Source organism: Lepisma saccharinum, chromosome 12, assembly GCF_977018435.1.
Source record: "Lepisma saccharinum chromosome 12, izLepSacc3.1, whole genome shotgun sequence".
In the NCBI taxonomy this organism is placed as follows: Eukaryota; Metazoa; Arthropoda; class Insecta; order Zygentoma; family Lepismatidae; genus Lepisma; species Lepisma saccharinum.
The window spans coordinates 58,062,146-58,083,397 of NC_139240.1; the positions used below are offsets into that span (position 1 = coordinate 58,062,146).

The following is a 21,252-nucleotide window of genomic DNA, read 5'->3' on the forward strand; positions in this document are numbered from 1 at the left end:
ACATGAAGTGAAATATTGCTTGAATCTTTTAACTAAATCGTATTTGTATTTGTCTTAGCCTATCTGTGCATAAAATGGCAGAGCTCCGTGGCAGAGTGGTTAGGACAGAGCGCTACGACGCCAGAGGTTTCGGGTTCGAACCCGGCTTGAGCACGGGTTTTCTTAATGAGTGTCGCTTCATCAATTTCATCATATCAGCGCTCATCTTGTCTTCACGATTAGCCAAAAGTGGCAGAAAAGCGAAATAAAATTAACGAAATCAAAATCAATCAAATCATTTTGCTCCAATTTATGGGCGAATCGCAACAATGAGGACGAGTGATGATTCGATTTAATTGATGAAGGGACACTAACGAAGATCGCTCATGGCCAGGTCGAGTTTCGAACCCTACAACTTCGGCCACTTAGCATACTTGGCCACCGAGCTGGCTGAATTAAATCGATTGTGTCACTTCATTTGAATAGAAATATACGTACAGTACCAGTGGAAAATCAAATCTACGGCAAATATGGATATCCCGGTGCTCTGTAAATTATACAAAACCGATGACTGTGGATTTTATTAAGTACAGTAAAATCTCGTTAATCCGGACTAATGGGGGGATAAGTTGACCGGTTTAACGAAAGTCCGGATTAACTGAAATAAGCCAAAAGAACAGTAGAAAGTGCAATAAACTCCGTTTATAGCAACAAAACGCGTTTATTATGGTGTATTTAAAGGGCATAGGCCTAAATACACTATACAGTATAGTACAAAGTCTGCGGGAAACAGAATTTAAGAGGTTGACTGCCTTTTCTTTAGGAAGTTCTCTTGTTGACTTCTAGCCACATTTAAAACCTTGCAATCTGCCTTCTTTTTTGCCTGTCCGGATTAAGCAAAGTCCGACTTATCGCGGTCTAGATTAATGATATTTTACTGTATACCCAAACTGACATACTCTCTTTATATTTTTACTGTCACACAGAATGTGAAGTAGCTGCTGACGGGTAGGTAACAAAACTTTCCAAATGTGTGGAAAGGCATTTCTGAAGTCCCTTCCACACACACACACACACATTTGCCTCAGGTGGAACACTGAGAAATGGGCATTTGTAATTATTTTGCGTCGCCTTCTAAATCACTAGGTTGATCGACAGGAAACGAAAACAGACTGGGAAAACACTGAAACACTCTTGTCTCACCCTGGGATCGAACCCAGAACCCCGCGATGATAGACATCAACCACCACATCAGGGAGTCGGTCTAGGTAATTTACATACATATACACTCCATAAAGTCCCATATTTCTATGATGGATTCCAAACTTCCACAAGAACAACCTTAAATTTTCATACTCCTAGGTCCACAATGTTGAATAGATTTTTGAGCAGCCCTCAGATACTTACTACTGTCTAGCCTTCTTAAACCCGAAGGTTCATGGCTGCAGCAACACAAGCGTTCCATCTGTCCCTACCGTGGGCAAGATCAATCCAATCTTTTTTCATCCTTACCGATTTCCTTTAGGTCCATCTCAACGTTATCCCTCCATCTTCGTCTTAGCCTTCCTACAGGTCTCTTACCATCAGGTTTCCCAACAAGAATCCTGTACACTCTTCTTTCCTCTCCCATGCGTGCCACGTGGCCTGTCCGCCTAAGTCTTCTTGATTTAATTATTCTTATAATATCTGGACAGGGATACAAATTCTGCAGTTCTAAACTGTAACCTTCTCCACGCACCTGTTACCACATCCCTTTTAGGTCCAAATATTTTTTTAAGGATTTTTTTCAAATACTCTTAATTTATGTTCCTCTTTTAATGTAATGGACCATATAATACTACAGGTAAAATTACTCTTTCGTATATTTTAACTTTTAGTTCTTAGATACATTATACGAGAAGAGAAAAGTAAAATGCATTTCCTGAATTAAGTCTGCTTCTTAGTATTATTATTATTCAGGGGCGGCTGCTCCTTAGGTGGCAACGTTGCGCAACCACCACATATTTTTGACTTACAAACATAATTATTAAAAATATTTGGTAGTGAATAACAGTTACACAATTTAATCTTAAATTAATTTTTTCCCAATCATTTTCTGTCCTTGTTTATCCTTGCACGGGATGCAGGCCCTTAGCCAGGAATTCTTAGGGGGGGGGGCGAAGTCAATCCTACAGGGGTCAATTTTTTAATATATTGTGTCGCATTGGGAGATATAGCAGGGTGCACAGAGGCACTTGCCCCCTCCCAGGAGTGCCCATCCCCCCCAAGGCCAGTGGCGCATCCCCCCAAAATCATGTCATGCGTCCCTCCCCCCAAATCGCCCAAAATTGGAAATCTAGTGGGGGGCAATTGCCCCTCTGTGTCCCTTGCAAGTGCCCTTGGCCGTCTGGAAGAAAAATGCAAGGAACACGTGAAAACTAATTCCATCCTGAGTATCCGATTGTCCTGCTATTCTCAGATTCTTCTAGTCTTTTTTTTTCTTACTTCAATGTTTGCTTCCCCTAGAATGGACTTCCGTCCAAGGTCGGAAGGGGGACAATGCCCCCTGCGGTTGCGGCACTGTTTATGAGTGTCTCTTCATCAATTTCACGTCATCACTCATTGTTGCGATTAGCTAGAAGTGGCAGAAAAGCAACGCTAAGTAACAGAAATCAAATATCCACTCCCTCTCTCTACCACATGAATCACTATTACCAAAAGGTAGACTTGGGAAACAAAAATTTAAGTAGTTCAAACTTCATACCAACACATCCAAGAAAAACATCCAAACACATTAGGCACCTTTAATACAAGACTACTCACAATGTGATAACTGTTCTAGATACCAAAAATTGCGAAATCATTTCCCGAAGCCTGAATCTGGAAGGGAATTACCCCCCCCCCCCACCCCAATCCTGATACGACATTATACGGAATCCCATACACCCTAATAAATCACAAAATCTTTGTTATGTTGCTAGAGTAACACATGATATAATTGTAAAGATTAGTGAGAATTCCAGGTAGGAATGTGTTCTGTATTTTTCACAGGGGGGCAAATAAGTCACTCAGGGGGGCAGTTGCCCCTGCCTCCCCTCTAGCTATGGGCCTGACGGGATGGAAATCTCAGGCTTTACCTGCCTCTCCCCTATCTCGCTGTATGGGAGCCAGGAGGTTGCAGGGAGAATGCCACCACCTACCAGTGTTGCCAACTCATCAGCCTGACGCAACCGAACACGCATAGCACACGGGCCGTATTTTTGTCTTCAGGGCCGTACGTAATACGTATATGCATAGACGCCCGGAAGGGGTCTATGGCCCCTCCCTGAAAAATGAATGTCCACTTAAAATTATATACAGTATTTCACACATTGTTTCATTCCAGTACCAGTAATTTTTGTTATAATAAGTGCGTTAAAGGAACATGATAATTTCAGACTGAAGCAGTGTGTTTTTGAGGGGGCATCACTATTATAGGGGAAAATATGCCTCCTTTGCCCATATGGAAAAAAATATCTTGCATCCCCTCCCTGGGAAAAATTCTGCGGACGTCCATGCGTACATGTATAAATAATAAATGTATCACTATAGATGGCGTAAAGCACTGCGACAATACGTGAAAGCATCCATTTCATCAGTTGATCGTTCGATTTCATCATCGCAGTATTATCGAGCTTCAGCCCCAAAATATATAAATTCGTGGTGTGATGTTCTTACACTATTAACCTTTCAATTACTGCCAGAAAAATAAATAAATAAAATTAATATTGCGGAGTATGGTTCGATGTTTTATGAACGCTTTGGCTTCTGTTTTTTTTTTATATATAAAATATTTATTGGTTGTGGACAAAATCCATGCACCAGTTAACAATTTATCAATTGGGTGTTACCCCCACACCCCCTATACGCTTTCATGGCGTGGTGCTAAGCACAGGGGAACACTTTACCTTTTTACCTTTTTTTGGTAATATATACATGTATGCACATAATATTTACTCACAATTATTCCTTTCATAATAAATAGTTACCAAATTTCATTACACTTTTACAGAATTATATTCGACTTATTAAGATATTTTGTAAGAATATAGATTACCGAGGATGAAGGTGAAGTCAGTAAACAAGGCAGTGTCAGTGGCGCTTGATGTCCACTCCTGTACAATCCCTGTAAAAATGGTTCTCTGTAAGTTTCATAAAGTTTGCATTGAAATATAATGTGGTTCGGAGTTGCAATATATTCATTGCACAAACAAATTGGTGAAGTCACTAAATTCTTCTTGTAAAGGTGAGCTGCGGCGATAGTGTGATTTAACCTCCAGCGCATTATAGTTGTGAGGGAACTCCGGGAGAGTTGAATCTGTTTAAACCAACATTCCTTTGGAATTCTTTCTTATATAGAATAGTAGGCCTTACCGCATTAAGTGCCAGTATTTGTACACAAGCTTTGTCAGTCAGTAAATAGTATTTTTTTACTTTTTGATTCCAGAACTACGGACGGAAACTTTATTGAAAGCGGCCGTTGGATTGTTTGATTCGCTGTCCATGGGTCCAAATAAAGTTGATATCATATCCCAATCTCATTAATTTCAGTGTCAGTATTCTTATGTTAACAATGTACCATTCCGTATGAAATGACCATGATGCAAACTGTAAAGAATTTAGCACAGAGGCTGAATCGGTTGCTGTTATAACTAAATTAAACTTCTTCTCTTGTACATAAAGCAACGCCTGTCGTATTGCGAAAGCTTCTGCAGTGTAAATGGACAGATACGATGACAAAGGAAAAATTTTGAATTCTGCAGAATTATCACAGTAAAATGCTGCTCCTGTTTTTCCAGACGTTGATTTTGAAGCATCTGTATATATGTGATATTCACATTGTAATTTTGAATGTATGTAGTCTTGATATATATTATTTGAAATTGTAGGGATTGTCTTCCTGAAAACTCTACTTGGGTAGGCAGGAAAATGAATCCTCATGGGAGATATCATATTAAAGTAGTCTGTCATGAAGCATGGTGCATTAGGTAAACGAATAATATTAGCCTGAAATTTATTAATGTCCTTATAAGCATAATATAGTATAGGTAATCTGGATTTATATTTTGTTGTACGTCTGTTGAGCATCAAAGAGTCTAACAATTGAAGTTTTGGTATGATCGGAGATGTCGTATTTGCAATTTTCTTAAGTAAAAATTTGCTCGCAAGATATTTAACTCTAAGTTTGTATGGTGGATCTCCCACTTCTACGAAAGTTGCTTGTTTTGGAGTTCCTTTCCAAAGGCCATAAATCCTGGATAACCTGCTATATTGGATAGAAGATAGCGTGTTAAAAGCCCAACTTAAATTATCATTGTACATAAAGGAACCATACTCTAGTCTTGAGTTTAACATCTGTTTATGGACCTGATGTAATAATTTAGGATCAGCACACCACTTTTTCTTAACTGTCAACATTTTTATTATGTTAAACACTTGAGATCCCTTACATTGTGCCAGTTCTACTTGTGACTTCCATTTAAGTTTTTCATCTAATATAAGTCCCACAAAATTATGACTTCTTTGTTGACTAATAGTTTTTCAATTTATATTTATTGATATGCATGAATGCGATCTCTTCTTATTAAGAACTACCACCGAAGACTTATCTGGATTTACTTCAATTCCATTGATATCACACCATGACGATAATTCATCCAGAGATTTTTTAATTTTTTGAGCCCCTTCTTGAATATTTTTACTACTAGTGCATATAACAATGTCATCTGCATATTGTAATAGACGAGTGTGTTGAAGAATTTTTGAACCTAAATCTGCCGTGTACATATTAAATAGCATGGGACTCAGCACTGCGCCTTGTGGTAGACCTTTATGTGTATAACGTGCGGTGGATAACTGTCCTCCATATCGAATGTACAATTTACGTGCCAATAATAATCCAAGAATACTTTTTATAAAAATACGTGGAACGTTCATTATTTTCCATTTTTTTGTAACAGTATATCTGGAAGGGCAGAATCATAGGCGCTACTTAGATCGAGAAAAACTACGATACAAAATTCCCGCCGTATGAAAGATAGCCATATATCTAAAATTAGTGTCGCTAATACATCTACTGTCCCAGTTCCTTTCCTGAATCCCATCTGATGTTTCGGTACTTTCCTTTGGCTTCTGTGCTGAATGTTGTAGTTGATATTTCGTGTTTGTGTGCAAACCAACAATTATTGTTTCTTACAATATTCTTGCAATATTTCTATCATTATTAAACTCTTTTTAAAGGAATTACATTATTCGTTCGCAGACCCTCTGATTAGTGGGGGAAGGGGGCAAGAGCCTTGATAAGACACTGTTTTATTCATGGGTATGAAACAGGGGCGTATGTAGTGTGCACGGGAAATCCCATTAGCGTAATTTTAGGCGTAGATTTATAATTATATATGTATTGCATATCCAAGAAAGTGATTTCATGAAATTAAACTTGTGTTTATCTCCAGAGGATCGACAGAAGATGAAGATGTTCAAAATTAATAATAAACTAAAATCTAGAAATAAATAAATCAAATGCACTTCAAAATACATGTTGGAAATCAGGGGGACGAGGGAGTAGAGATGGGGGCTTTGCCATTTGAGGAGCAGCCGCCCCTGTTGCCATGCACGCCAGCTGAATTTGATAATGATGAATGCAGCATCCAGCAATAGAAATGGTTGGATATTTTTTTGCAAACGTACAACTAATATGCAGGGTTTTTTCAAACAGTCCGCAGCGATCCAGTGCTTCGATCTCTTCCCACAAGGTGGAACTTTCACTCAAGAAGCGTCAACAGTACAGAAAGGAAATAACAGGGTGCTTGAGGGCTGTTTTGAAAGGGGAGGAAATTAGGAACACAGATACCACTAATCAAGCTAGTGGTCTTGTAAAAATGCTAACCAGCAACAGCTTTATATTTTAGCTCAGCATATTTCGTCAGATCAAACCACAAGTAGAAATTAACAAATGCATATATTATGGACTAATTTACTTACCCCTATGTTGAATATGGCATGATAGCTTGGGGTGGATCATTTTATAATAATACTGTCAGAATACTGAGACTTCAAAAGAGAGCACTTAGAGTAATGTACAAACTAGGCTGTAGGGAATCTTGCAAAGAGTTATTCAGGGAGAAACAAATAATGACAATATACTCCCTATACATCTATAAGGCTATAACGTTTGTTCTAAATACTGGAAGCATGACTAAAAATAACCAATTACACAACCACAATACAAGGGGGAAAGATAATTATTACCAGAACAAACACAGACTCAATATCTCAAAACAATCACCAATGAATGCCGGGAAAATATTCTACAACCAGCTGCCTCATGACATAAAACTGATATCTCCAAAAACTAAACAAATACAAACAATAAAAAAAAAATATTTGACAGAGAGAGATCTCTACAGTATTAGAGAATTCATGGAACAAGACAAAGAAGGCCAATGTACTAAACAATATGTATTTTAATTGTATTCTTATTTCAATCATGCAACAATGATAATGAGTTTTTATTTTTATTGTAGTGTAATGAAGTGTATTTTTCAATTTTTACTTTGGTGTAGTGATGTAATGTACTACAGAATGTTTCTTCTTTTTTGTTATGATGTCCTAAACTAATTATTATTCATTATGTATCTTGACGTTTTCTATGCCCTTTCAATCAAGGGTCAACGGAAGAAAATAAAATTCAAATTCAAATGATGGCAAAATAAGGGTAGACTACTATAAAGAATACGTAACCCCCCCCTCCTCCCTTTCCAAATTCCTGGTCACGTCACTGACTGCAACCACTAACATTTCGAACCACAAACCGCCACTGTTATTATTACAGGAAAGAGTAAGTAAATGCATTTAAGGTGACAGTAAGAAGTACAGAAGTCCAATTTAAATCATGCTATTTAAAAGAAACATCGAATTGAAAAGACACTACAGTTCACATATCAGCCAATCTTTATTGATCAATTTTCAAGAGCAATGGATTATAACATTATATATAATTGGTAAATAATTCATCACTTTACTTGTGATCTTTATGTTTACTACATATCTGCATTATTCTGTAACTTCTCTGTTGGTAAATTCTTCTAGTATCACTTCCACAAACTTGCCATAGCTCACTGTAAGCTGTGTTTTCATCTCCTTCTGAGCGTCAGTGATTCGTTCCACAACATTTTCCTCGTTGATTCCCAGTCTTAATCTTTCCAAAATGCCCGCATTGATATTCACTGATAAAGTGCTCACATTTTCAAACAAATTATTTGCTTCTTCCAACTTATCATCAGATGTCAGCACTGTAGCGATTAAAATTAAAAATTCCAACTTCCCCACATCTTCTTTCAGACTGGATGCTTCGAGGAAAGCTTTGAAGGCAGTGTATCCATCTTCACCTGCACCTGGTAAGACATTATTTAAGCTTTCTGTCCATTCCCTCAGTTTGGGCGTGTCTGTGTGCTTCAAAATAGAGTTCCAAGTTTGAGCCATCTGTTACAACTGAAACAACAAATACATTTACTGAAGGACTCTGACATTAGAGTGTAGCAGGTTGGCAAATCATATGCATTCATCCTTTACAAGTTTCAAGCCACAATGTTGTAGGCGATATCGTTAAAATGTCACGTGCGGAAGCGTGCCCCCAAAAGGGGTTGGTTGGCGTCATAACCTCCTCCCCCTTGGCCCAGAATCTCTAAAAAGAGAAAGCCAAAGCCAGGAAACGATGGCAAAACGAGAACTGGCCACTAAAAAGTATACGACCCCCCCCGCCCCTTTTTGAAAATCCTGGGCACGCCACTGGCCACGAGGGTATCAATAATATTTTTTGAGCAGGATTTGTACTCAGTGGAGCATTTTGTATTGAAAAATATAGGAAATGGAGAAACATCTAAAAATATGCAACAAACGGAGAAATTATACATGCATTAATTAACAATGGTAATGCTTGTTGCTTTTAATGGAGTATTAACACCTGATTTATCTTATTTCGTTTCTACTTGAACCCGGCTGATCATAATTAAGCTAACAAGTGAAACAATAAGCAAATTTTGAAAATTTAAAATTAATGAAAAAAAAAAAACAATTTAAGTGCATAGTTCGAATACAGGTACGAATCAAGAAATATATTTTGTGGAGCGGGTCCGAATCATCCTTATGGGAAATAATAATAACAAGGATGATATATTTAAATAAATACGTTAATGTAATTTATAAGTCTATTCATAATATACATTCATTATTGTTATTATTGCATGAATAGGTAAAAACCGCCGGCCCCCGTGGCGGAGTGGTTATAACATTGCGTTACGACGCCAGGGTTCCCGGGTTCGAATCCCGGCCTGGTCATGGATGTCAGTGAGTGTTAATTCATCAATATCATCACTCATCCCATCTTCGCCAATTAACCAAAAGTGTCAGAAAAGCGAAGTAAAATGAAGCAAATCAATCAGGTAAAAATGCGGTATAACAAAAGAGATATAGCAGCACGTATTCATTATCTAGGCTATGTGTAGTTAAGAGCGTCAAAATTTGTATTAAACTACTGTTAACAAGAATATTATTATTAAAAAGGTAAAGAATTGAATATTTATTGAATAATGTAAAAGCACGTTAGATCCATTTAACGAAAGTAAAGTTCCTGATTAATATTTTTATCCATATTATTATAAGTACAGGGAGGTTATTTCAGGCGTTTACCGCCAGCGTGTCGGCCGGTCGGCGGCCCCTTCATGCAACAGGTCTCGGCAAATTGCGTTACAGGAAGACCGTAACAGAAACATCTTGTTTTGTAATGTTTTCACTTTTCACAATTACAGTTACAATTACAATTGAAATAAGCACGTACCTTGTCGCAAGGATGCTGGAAAAGGTACCCTTACAAATACAAATATTTCTGGCACTTTATTTCTGACATCTAATCTTAGATTAGACATCGCTACTTTATCCTCAGTTGTCGCGACAGCGCCGGCAGCTTATCGGGGAGTTGTCAGCCGCGAGAGGGCGCTTCATACTGCATCTGTCGGCAGTGATGCCAACCGTAGGGACATGTCCCTACGCATAGGGACTATTTCACTATATTTCGCCCCGTAGGGACAGATTTGCCAAATGAGGGAAAACGTAGGGACTTTTTTCAATCTTGGAAAATAACATTTTATTGTGCAAAGGTGCAAAGCTTACTCGCCAGTCAGTTGCACTTTCTTCGTGCTCGGTTTGGAATGAATGGATTAGTTTATCTGGATACTTTAGCGAGGAGGAGAAAAAAGAAGTAAGTAACAAATCTCCATCAGAATTTTGGAACATGTTATCGGTTACCAAAAACTTTCAAGGCAAGTTCCTTTTTGAAAACATTTCCACTCTCGCGAAAATAGTGCTAACATTGCCACATTCTAACGCGGAAACGTAAAGAATATTTTCAATGTTAAGAGATACAAAAACAAAAAAGGAAAATAGAATGGGACCAGAATTGTTAAAGACTGCAGGAAATATAGCACCACCAACCAACATCTATCTCTTCACAGCAGCATGTATGACTTCAAATAACATAATCAACAGTAAATGACTCAACGTTATTCATTAGGGGTGTGCGGATTCCGAAAAGTCGGGATCGGGAAAAAAATTTCCCGTCCCGACCCCGATTTCGGGAAATGACTTCCCGACTTTTCGGGATCCCGAGCAGTCGGGAAATAACGAATGGTCACTTTAAAAAGTCGTTAATTCTCGACCCCTATTATTCATTAAGGCAAGAATTTACAATACCGGACCATTCTCTAATTTCTATGCTACGTCTTATACTCACGAAATAATTAGTCGTGATGATTTATCTCAAGTTAACATGTTGGGGTGAGGTGAAAAAATTGTTCATTAATGTGTAGAAGTTGTGAAATAAGCTTTTCAATTCTCGCAATGATTCTCAGCATACAAGTATGGTAGCCATATTTGCTGATATGAACAATTGACGTTCGCAATTTGTTACGCTGTCTACAGCGTTGCCACACTGTTGATTTCATACTTGGAGAGCATGGATTGTGGAAGCACCGAGCAGTAAGATTTGGTAAGTAAATGTGTATATTTTATCTTCTGTTTTGCACGCTCATGAGGTGCAAAACTTTACTTGGCGTACGGACATTTGGTCAGTTGTAGGGAGATTATGACTACGTCTGTAGGGACATTGCCGGAAAATGGTTAGCAACACTGTCGGCTACCAGACGTAGTGAGTCTACGCTATGTTCACTTCTGTTTGAGTTTATCAGTACGCGCGTTGTTTATACTGTGTTATTGAGTTCGTCTGCTATTCAGTGCTAGTGCTTTATTGTGTGTTAATTGTTATTCATTCGTTAGTTATTCCGCTAAACAAATATAGTCTTGAACAAAGCGTTTTTATGTACGATAATTACGTGAAAACGAACTCTTGCAGAAAAGTGCTCAGGCAATTACGAGAGACAGGATATCTTGAACCTAAGAAACGTGTTTTATTGCTGTTGAAGGAGGTCATTTTCAACATCTATTATATCACAGGATGTTAGTGATCATTATTATTACTTTTAAATATCATTTTACGCTTTCGGTTTGCTTTATGCGCCGGGATGCTGTCTTCCCTTTCTGTCAACTGAGGATAAAGTATCGATGTCTAATCTAAGATTAGATGTCAGAAATAAGGTGCCAGAAATATTTGTATTTGAGAGGACACCTCTTCCAGCATCCTTACGACAAGGTACGTGCTTATTTCAGTTGTAATTGTAACTGTAATTGTGAAAAGTGGAAACATTACAAAACAAGCTGTTTCTGTTACGAACTTCCTGTAACGCAATTTGCCGGGACCTGTTGCATGAAGGGGCCGCCGACCGGCCGACACGCTGGCGGTAAACAACTGAAATAACCTCCCTGTAGTAGTGTGCATAAATCTTCTTTGGTAGTGTCATTCAAAGCCGTATGATCCAAATATAATCCTTGCCTTCCAGTAAATTCAGCGGAAATAAAACATTCCTCGATTATAACTAGGTACAACAAATGCTAAACAAGTCATTATTTAACTTTAGTACTTGGTAAGTCTTTCATGAGGGGGGCGGACTCCATGGACCCCTATAAATACATCCTTGTTCAAGCACAAGATTTATCCACCCCTAACCACTCTAATCTTTCATACAATGTTGTATATAAATTAAAATTATGGACCATGGATGAAATAGTAGAGCTAATATACATTGTCGCACACAAGTACAAAGTTCCTAAATGGAAAATTATTATTTCTGATATTACATTGATAACATGGTGTGATGTTAGCTGTTATTTGACAGTTTGGTACAAAAGTACAAGTTGGTACACAAGTTGGTACAAATATTTACAATAACTGAATGTTTAGACAACGAAGCAAGCAACCCATCTGTATTGATTTGTGCCTTTGACTTTTAATGTATTATTTTAAGTTAGTGCCGCATTAGTTATTATATTAAGTATCATGTTTATCAATCAAATAAGGATTTTTATAAGCTCTAAAAATTTCTTGATGATGAATATGTTATAAATATAAATTACATGTAAATATAATATAAATGTTGATAAATATAAATGTCCGTTTTAATTATATCCAGCTAAGACTATATCACACTATACAAAGGTATAAGATATGTATTGTACAATAACATGTTTTACTTCGAATATTAATTCCTATATATAAGTTCCCATAACCCAGTACTTACGTTTTAATAGTCTACAGAAATGTTACCATCAAGAATCCATAGTAACATTTCATGTACGGAATAATTCCATTTAGTTAACATTCTTTATTGTTTCATCTGTGGTAAACACCATGGCAACATACAACAACTGAATTTAAGATCAATGGTTCATGGTTATTTGTTTTCTAACTACAGTTTTTGGAAGAATCCTTCACAATGTTGAAGCGGATAGTCACATGGCCATTACAAAGTAGGTCGTGTATAATTAGTGCAAGATTTCTGAATGATAAAAAGCAACATGAGTCAAGTAAGGTGAAATGTTCTAATATTTCGGAATCCAATGCTGGTAAAGTTGACGCTCAAGAGATTGGAAGAAAGTTTCTCACGTTGTCTCAACATAGAAAGAAATGGCGTGCATTTATTCCACATGATGTTCTGATGTGGTACCAGAGAGTAGGAAGTTACAAGCAAAGGATCTATGATCGTTTCGGAAAGGTAGATATTAACAACAAAGATAAGGAACTACAAAAGTTAAAAGATTTAACAGTACTCGGGGACAGCAAAGATCGGTATTCACGTTTCTTGCAAGCAATGATAGATAAAAGACAAAACCAACAAGAAATGAATGTAGCAATACTGGAAAGGAAGGCAGAAATTCTTCAAAAAATGATCAGGCTTGATGAATGGAAGAAAGCGACTGCAAGAAGGAAGAAGGAAAATCTAGCAATAGTTCGGGCTGCACAAGCAAAGAGGGATAGACTAGCAGAAGACATAAGGAGAATTTTTGAACTGGCAACAGAACTGGAGAAAGAGTTGGTTGAAAAGAGAAAATAGAAAAGTAGAAGAAAGAAATAGCTTGTTAAGCTAATGATAAATCCCATTATAAACGATAAAACTGGTTACAATTTCGCTGCTTTGTGAAGCAAAGCAAATTTTTGTTACAATTTCTGTATTATACATAAAGTGAAATGCTTTCCTAAATAATTCGGTGAATGTAAGGAATTAGGTTAGAGTCCTTAGTTTCAAAGCATGGTGTACGATTAGTTGAAGCATTTCATGCAACACTGTTTAATCTTTGTGATAGGGGATTTTATGTAATCATATTATGTCAATACATGAAAGATAAATAAGTATATTTCAACATTATGCGGCAATCAGGTACCTACAGCATATATCTTGTTATACATGTGGGTATTTAAGTATTGTACAGTGTGTTGGTGTGTATCATAACCACATAAAAATATGTTATAATTCCACAATAAATAGAAAATTATAGTTCCCTAGCCTAATTTCACAAGCATTTATAACAAGACAAACTTCGCTGAATTAATTATTTAATTAGTAGCATAGATGCAAATACTATGTTGACACAAACAGTTATAAATAGTAGGGATTGCATTCTAACTTTTATGTCGTTTACGAATAGGTATGTGGTCCCAGATACCGTAGTAGTAACGTTGTCACCTAGTACTCAAGGCATCACGTGTTCGATAACCGGTGGATACACACAGTAGTTCTGACCCCACTTTGAACTGTAGGTCCAGTGCCGATTAGCCTATCTGCGTATAAAGTGGACTTAACACATATACTCCAATATAGGTCATTCCACATCAAATTAACGCAAAAACGTAAGATTTTGTCACCCACCAACTCCGATTTCGATGAAACTTTGTATACACCCTTCCCTTATGGTTGCAAGAAACCTCCTAATTTTTTTTTACTCTATCCCAAACGTTTTTCATTTTACAGCACTTCGAAAGGTCATTAAATCTGTGTTGTCTGTCACTCTTGGGACCCTCGACTCAAGACACCCTTGCTGACATTTCACTCTTTTCTCCTTAACCAATGATCAGATATCTCTGAAATTTTACAGAGTTCAATGACATAATGAGGATTTCAGAAAAAAATACACCAGCACTCAAAGAATTTTACAAAAGCCTATAAAAAGACTAATAATAGACTTGTAACTTAATTATTGTGGTGGGAAACTAGATTGCGAAAACCAGAATTTTCAGCATGTGGGCTTGATGGAACCAAAAGCTTTTTGATGTTGAAAATCGTTGCAAAGACATGCTCCTTCTCTACAAAGAATGAAATTTATGGTTATTTTACTCCTTCTAACAAAAATTTTACGTTTCTTGAACATTGCGTACAATTTCAGGGTGTCTCCGTACCAAATGCTCCAGCACTGGTCGCTCGACCATTTTCAAAAGTTTTCATTTGTTTGTCGTTGTAACCCCTGTACAAGGGTAGTTCAAAACAGGCATTATTTTTCTAAAACTAGACTTAGTTTGAAAATGGCGGCCATTTTTGTTTCATGACTTGCAACATTCTTGGCCTTTGGAGACAGTTGCGTAATTATGATAATTCAGCTAAGAAAAAATATAGAAATCTGGGAAAAAATTGCTTCCAGTTCATTTCAGGCTACATTTTATGTTCCGTACCTTTTTTCACCATATCTAATGCAAATGGCTGAAATTTAGGATCAAAACTGACTGATATTCAATTTTGAATGCAAACCAATGTATAACATGTATATTTTTAGTAGGTAAGCAATGAAATATCAGAGCTGTAATTTCTTTAGAGGACACGTATACATCCAAATTTTCAGCAGAAAAAAATTTGACACACAGCCTTACACACCTTTTCATTGATAATAGCTACTAACGGGTTTACTATGCCATTCCTATGTTGCAATTAATTACTACGTACAACAGTTGCAATTGCATGATAGTTCATTAAAAGTATATACAGGGCGGTCCAAAAATAGATGTTATCACTTATATGGGAGGTTGAGTTATTATGTTTATTTTGTTGTCATTACCTTTGACATTATGTTTGATTTGTGAAATACATTTTTTAATGTTTTTTTTTATGTTTTGGCTCAGCTCCATCATTCAATCAGTGAACACCTTCAACCTGGGCGCCACCGTTCTCGATGCACACATGCATCCGTTCAATCGTGCTCTCGATTACTCTGTGACACATAGCGACAGGCACGGACTGTATCACATTGGTGATTCGCTGACGAAGGTTTCACAGCATAAACACGTCCTTCACCATCCACCATAACCAAAAGTCAACCTCCCAAATAAGTAGTATCGTCAATAAATATCAATAATTCAACCTCCCATATAAGTGGTAACATCTTTTTTGGACCACCCTGTATATTATAATTGTGAATAATAACGTAAATTTGCCTGTTTTTGCCAAACTTCCCCCTGTTGTAACTTTGCTATCCATGTAATATCAATCTCGACATTTTTTACAGGTACCTCTTTATGCTGTGAATATCAAATTTTATTATGTTCCCAACCAGATATTGGTTTGATTTCATTTTTAAGTCCATTTTATGTACGGAAGACTAATCGAGTGTAACGAACCTGAGGGTTTAAGGTTTTATATTTGCAAGACGTTAAGATTTTTAAAATGTTTGTTACTTCAAATAATGTTCAAGTTGTCACAGATAATTATAGTTAGATTGATACAGTTGTGTTTGGAACTTGTGTAGATGTGTATAAATACGTCATAATCTGTTCGTGTTGACGTCACTTTCTCATATCAGCAGAGGAAGTGAACACACCTGAATGTATCTCACCTGACGACAGACTGAGTTTAAAAAACAGGTGAAGGTAAAGAATCAACAAGAACGTGGTAACAGTTAATGCCGGAAAAATGTAATGGTAACTATTTTCGTTTCATTCTGGCTATACTCGAAATAATAATTAAGTACAGAAACTTTCGTGTATTTATGTTTGTCTCGTCCAACGTTAATTCTATATTAAGAAAGTGTCTTTAGTGATTGTGATGTGATTTAATATGATTTAGAATTGTTCCTCTTCAGGCAGAAACGTAAGCAAATCTGTGCCTTGCTTGTAAGTACACATACGATAGGAAATAGAAGTGCTTATAAAAACTACGTTTAACTTTGAATACTGTGTTGTGTCTCTTTTCTGCCCAGCAAGCCCCGATGATTTGCAAATATTCTCATGTTCCTGACTAAAGGAGTAGCGGAGTAACTTATCGACCACTGGTGTCCAACTGGAGTATGTTGCACGAGACTGGAACTACAGTTTATTAAAAGTGAGATCCGAAGTACTATGTGCATCCGGGTATCTAATCCGGTACTCCTTGAATACAAAACGACGACGTAATCACTACGCCATCGCAAAGACCATTCTAGCCAGATAAATTTGGGGCCCAAATTTTGATAAAAATTAGCATTTTCAAAGAGGTTCAACTCAAAGTGGAAACCAGTAACAGAGCTAAAATATTTTCTGCTGAAACTTTGGATGTATATGTTTCCTCTAAAGAAATTATAACTCTGATATTTCATTGCTTACCTACTAAAAATATACATGTTATACATTGGTTTGCATTCAAAATTGAATATCAGTCAGTTTTGATCCTAAATTTCAGCCATTTGCATTAGATATGGTGAAAAAAGGTACGGAACATAAAATGTAGCCTGAAATGAACTGGAAGCAATTTTTTCCCAGATTTCTATATTTTTTCTTAGCTGAATTATCATAATTATCGCAACTGTCTGCAAAGGCCAAACATGTGGCAAGTCATGAAACAAAAATGGCAACCATTTTCAAACTAAGTCTAGTTTTAGAAAAGTAATGCCTGTTTTGAAATACCCTTGTACAGGGATTACAACGACAAACAAATGAAAATTTTTAAAAATGGTCGAGCGACCAGTGCTGGACCATTTGATACGGATACACCCTGAAATTTTACGCAATGTTCAAGAAACGTAAAATGTTTGTTAGAAGGAGTAAAAGAACCATAAATTTCATTCTTTGTAGAGAAAGAGCATGTCTTTGCAATGATTTTCAACATCAAAAAAACTTTTGGTTCCATCAAGACCACATGCTGAAAATTCAGGTTTTCGCAATCTAGTTTCCCACCACAAAATTTAGGCTACAAGTCCATTATTAGTCTTTTTATAGGCTTTTGTAAAAATCTTTGAGTGCTGATGTATATTTTCTAAAATCCTCATTATTTCATTGAACTTTGTGTAAAATTTCAAAGAGATCTGATCATTGGTGAAGGAGAAGAGAATAAAATGTCAGCAACGGTATCTTGAGTCGAGGGTCAGATTGATTTAATGACCTTTCGAAGTGCTGTAAAATGAAAACCGTTTGAGACCGAGTGAAATAAAATTTGGAGGTTTCTTCCAACCATAAGGGAAGGGTGTATACAAAGTTTCATTGAAATCGGAGTTGGTGGGTGACATGATCTCGTTGAAATGACGCAGAATGACCCATAAACGAATTAGGCATGGGCGATTCTGTTTTGGAGCCGGTGCTGACTGAAAATTATACATTGGGGAATGATACAAAGAGTAATTCAATCAATTTAAAAAGAGGAACAAAAAAATAGGCCAACCATTGGGAATTATAGAAGTTAGTTTGGAGCTTAGTAAAGCTAATTAGGACTTGATCTGCGGCTTAAAGTGGGATAAGAACCACTGTGCCATGTGCCTCCACAGGAAGCAAACCCGTGAGACCATTATTACAAGCCGAAAGCGTTGTCGCCACGTCATCCAATCGGCGTATCAGACGAGACCGCGAAATAAGAGTTGTTTAAAATCAAGACGAAGTCGAAACCTAAAAAAATGACCGTAGAATGACCTTAAAATTATTGTGAAATGACCTAAAAATGGTGAAAAAATGTCCCAAAAGTAATTTTCACTGAAAATGAAAGTTTGATTTTCTCATAAATCATACGAGAGTAGTTGAATAATTCGTAAAGCCTGTTGTTTATGTGTTTAAACTATCGAAGCAAATTTATAGAAGCAACTAAGTGTTATTTTTACTTTTAACTTCAAGGTTACATAAAATATACCTCAAGGTTTTTCTGCATAAATCATTCATTTTCTTTCAAAGTGGGCCATTCACGATACAGTTGTGTTTCGCTTACATCAGAGTATATATTTTATTATATATAGCGTATCATTAAAGGTATGATACGATACTGACTAGTTTTACTTTAAAATCACAGATCAAGCGACAATAAAGGGTGTTCCGTATAGGAAGCCGAGTTTGTATCGTTTGCTATTGCTTTCTTTCGAGATTGGCGGACCTGTTCTTACCAATGTTAGCATCTGTTGTCATGCCGATTAATGTAGCCTCAATTGCTTTGACTCGTTTGTTGTGGTTTCCTGCCGAAAATCCTCGAATAATCCAGGAGCGTGAAATCCATCCATCCACTGAGAACGACTGTGTGGTGTGGGTTTTGGTAGATGGAGTGTGATCTTACACCTGTGATTTCTTCTTATGGGGGTTTGTGAAATCAAGGTGTACGCCAACAAACCACGAACCCTTTTGGAACTGAAGGCGGAAACCATACGGGTAATTGGAGGCATCGGGACGCACATCTGCGAGAGGATTATCAATAATTTTGTGGAGCGTATAAATGCATGCAGACTCAGTAGGGGTGGACATATGCCTGACATTGTCTTTCATACGTAAATGGGAGATGTTACTGCTTACAAATATGTGGAATATAACTATTTTCATGATATTTTCCCTATTTTTATTTAATTGTCTAATTCGGCGTCCTATACGGAATACCCTATAGTTGTCCAGGAACGGAACCTCAAAGTAGGCTTGACACATTTCAATTAAGAATAATATTGAGCTTTTTCCTTTGACCGTAGCTGCATATTCTATTAATGGCGAACTTGCTAAATGGACCATGTCAGGAAATGTAAACATGTAAGTTATGCTTGCAAATGCATTTAAAATTCACGAAACAACAGAGGAGAAGAAGAAGAATAAAACTCAAAAGTGAAGAAAAAACAACAAAACCCGCAAATAATACTGAAAATCACCTAAAAGCCAAAAAAGCCCGAAAAATGAAAAAAAAATAATCGAAATATAAACTGTTTTTTCTGGTTCTAACTGAAGGGAAACGGACTGATATAAGGTTTAGCATTGTTTGTAAGGCTCAGAAAAAAATGATCTTTCATAAACTTCCGAGTACTAATTATTTGTAATAAAATATCGCTACAATTTCACCATTGGAATTACCTGAACTTTTTCTAGATATCTCGGGGAGGGGGGACAGCCAAGCGCCCGTTCTGCCCCCCATGTGTGCGCCCTTGCAAGCGTGAATCTAAGAATCGAGACGAGGGATAGTTTTTTTTGCAACTTCGCTCCTTAAAAAAGAAAAGTGTTAATTTCGTCAATCTGAAATATCGTGGCAGTTAGCAGTGTAGCACGTGCATCTTCAAAATCGCATGCAACAAGGCACACAACAAAATTTACCAGCAAAGATTCCTTGCGTCAGCACCGACAGCAGTTCTTGCAGATCTAAGATGCTACAGAGGCAGAATGACAATTTCTTAGTCAATATATATCGGCACTTTGTTTCCCGGAACAACGTTGCTTGGACGACTGAGCATCCTCGCAGCGGAAACTGTCGTCATTGCAGGATTTCATTCGGGCGAATTCCAAAAATAAACCCAAGCTCCCATGATTCAGAGCGCTGCTATCGTAGAGTGGACAGGGAAGGAAGTGAAGTTTGCGATAAATGAGAATTGAAGATAAAACTAAGAGATATATTCGTAGTCCCAAAATTTTCAGAGGGCATATGCTAAGTTTTGTGAAGTTCATTAGTATTATGTTACCATTAAATATATTTTAACTTCTGCAACAAAAAAAGGTGTTAGAATCCTCAAGTGATGATGATATACCCATAATTGGTACAAATGAGGCATATTACAATCGAGAAGGCATTTTGAAAAGATGAAACGCATATATTAATGATAGCATGAACGTGGGGAATACAGTGTATAAAATGTGATTGTAATTTTATTTTATTGATCATTAAGCTCTTTTCAAGTGTCGGTTTGTATGCTGTTAATAACTTAAGCAATATTGTTAAAACACTAGAAATTAAAAACTTGGAAATGTATTTGCCACCCTAAGGCCATGACAAAAGTGAAGTATAATTCCCTGTTTTCAAGGTGAACGTTCCAAAAATTCAAGGGTATACAATCAGATATTTTCTCTACATCAATGTACGTATTACGAATCTCACTATTAACACACATGCACACACAAATATATTAACAATGTAAGGGTCTGTGTGATTCCAATGTATCCAGAAATTCTAAATCAATTCAATTGAACGGTACATATATTTACAATATTTAATTTAAGGTACGGAGTTAAGATTTGCAATTCCAAACATCAGTGCCGGATCTACAAGCCGCAAAACCCCGCAGTGCGGGGGGGGGGGGACAAGTAAGCCTTTAGGAGGCCTTCAGCCATTGACATAGTAAAGGGTTCGCGTATGTAAAAATTAAACCTAGTTACCCAGGGGTACAGAAACGAATATATATATATACAACTAAAGTTAAAGTTCCCTGTTCACATAACACCGTGCCAATAAGGCACATTTAGTGTATGTGGGGGGTAGGGCCCCACATATTTCCGATGTCGGACATCTTGGAGGTGATGTGATCAGCACCACTCTCCGGCCGCCTCCCCCCGCCGGGTACCATATGATTTGAGGCTGAGTGGGCCATGGAGCCGCTATATGCGGGGATAAAGCCGGAAAAATTCCAACCTTA

At 37.1% G+C, this 21,252-nt stretch overlaps 2 protein-coding genes across 2 annotated transcripts in view; both read right to left on the reverse strand.

The window, feature by feature from the left end:
* The window catches only part of Idgf4 (Imaginal disc growth factor 4), a 136,062-nt gene that overhangs the window by 42,872 nt on the left and 71,938 nt on the right, over positions 1-21,252 (reverse strand). The gene's annotated exons all lie outside the window — the stretch shown is intronic.
* Positions 7,933-20,075, reverse strand: LOC145996128 (uncharacterized). Its single transcript, XM_083132435.1, has 2 exons — positions 19,943-20,075; positions 7,933-8,490 (listed from the first exon to the last, which is right to left on the reverse strand). Exon 2 carries the CDS (start codon positions 8,479-8,481, stop codon positions 8,053-8,055), a length of 429 nt encoding a protein of 142 aa, XP_082988561.1. The 5' UTR covers positions 8,482-8,490; positions 19,943-20,075; the 3' UTR covers positions 7,933-8,052.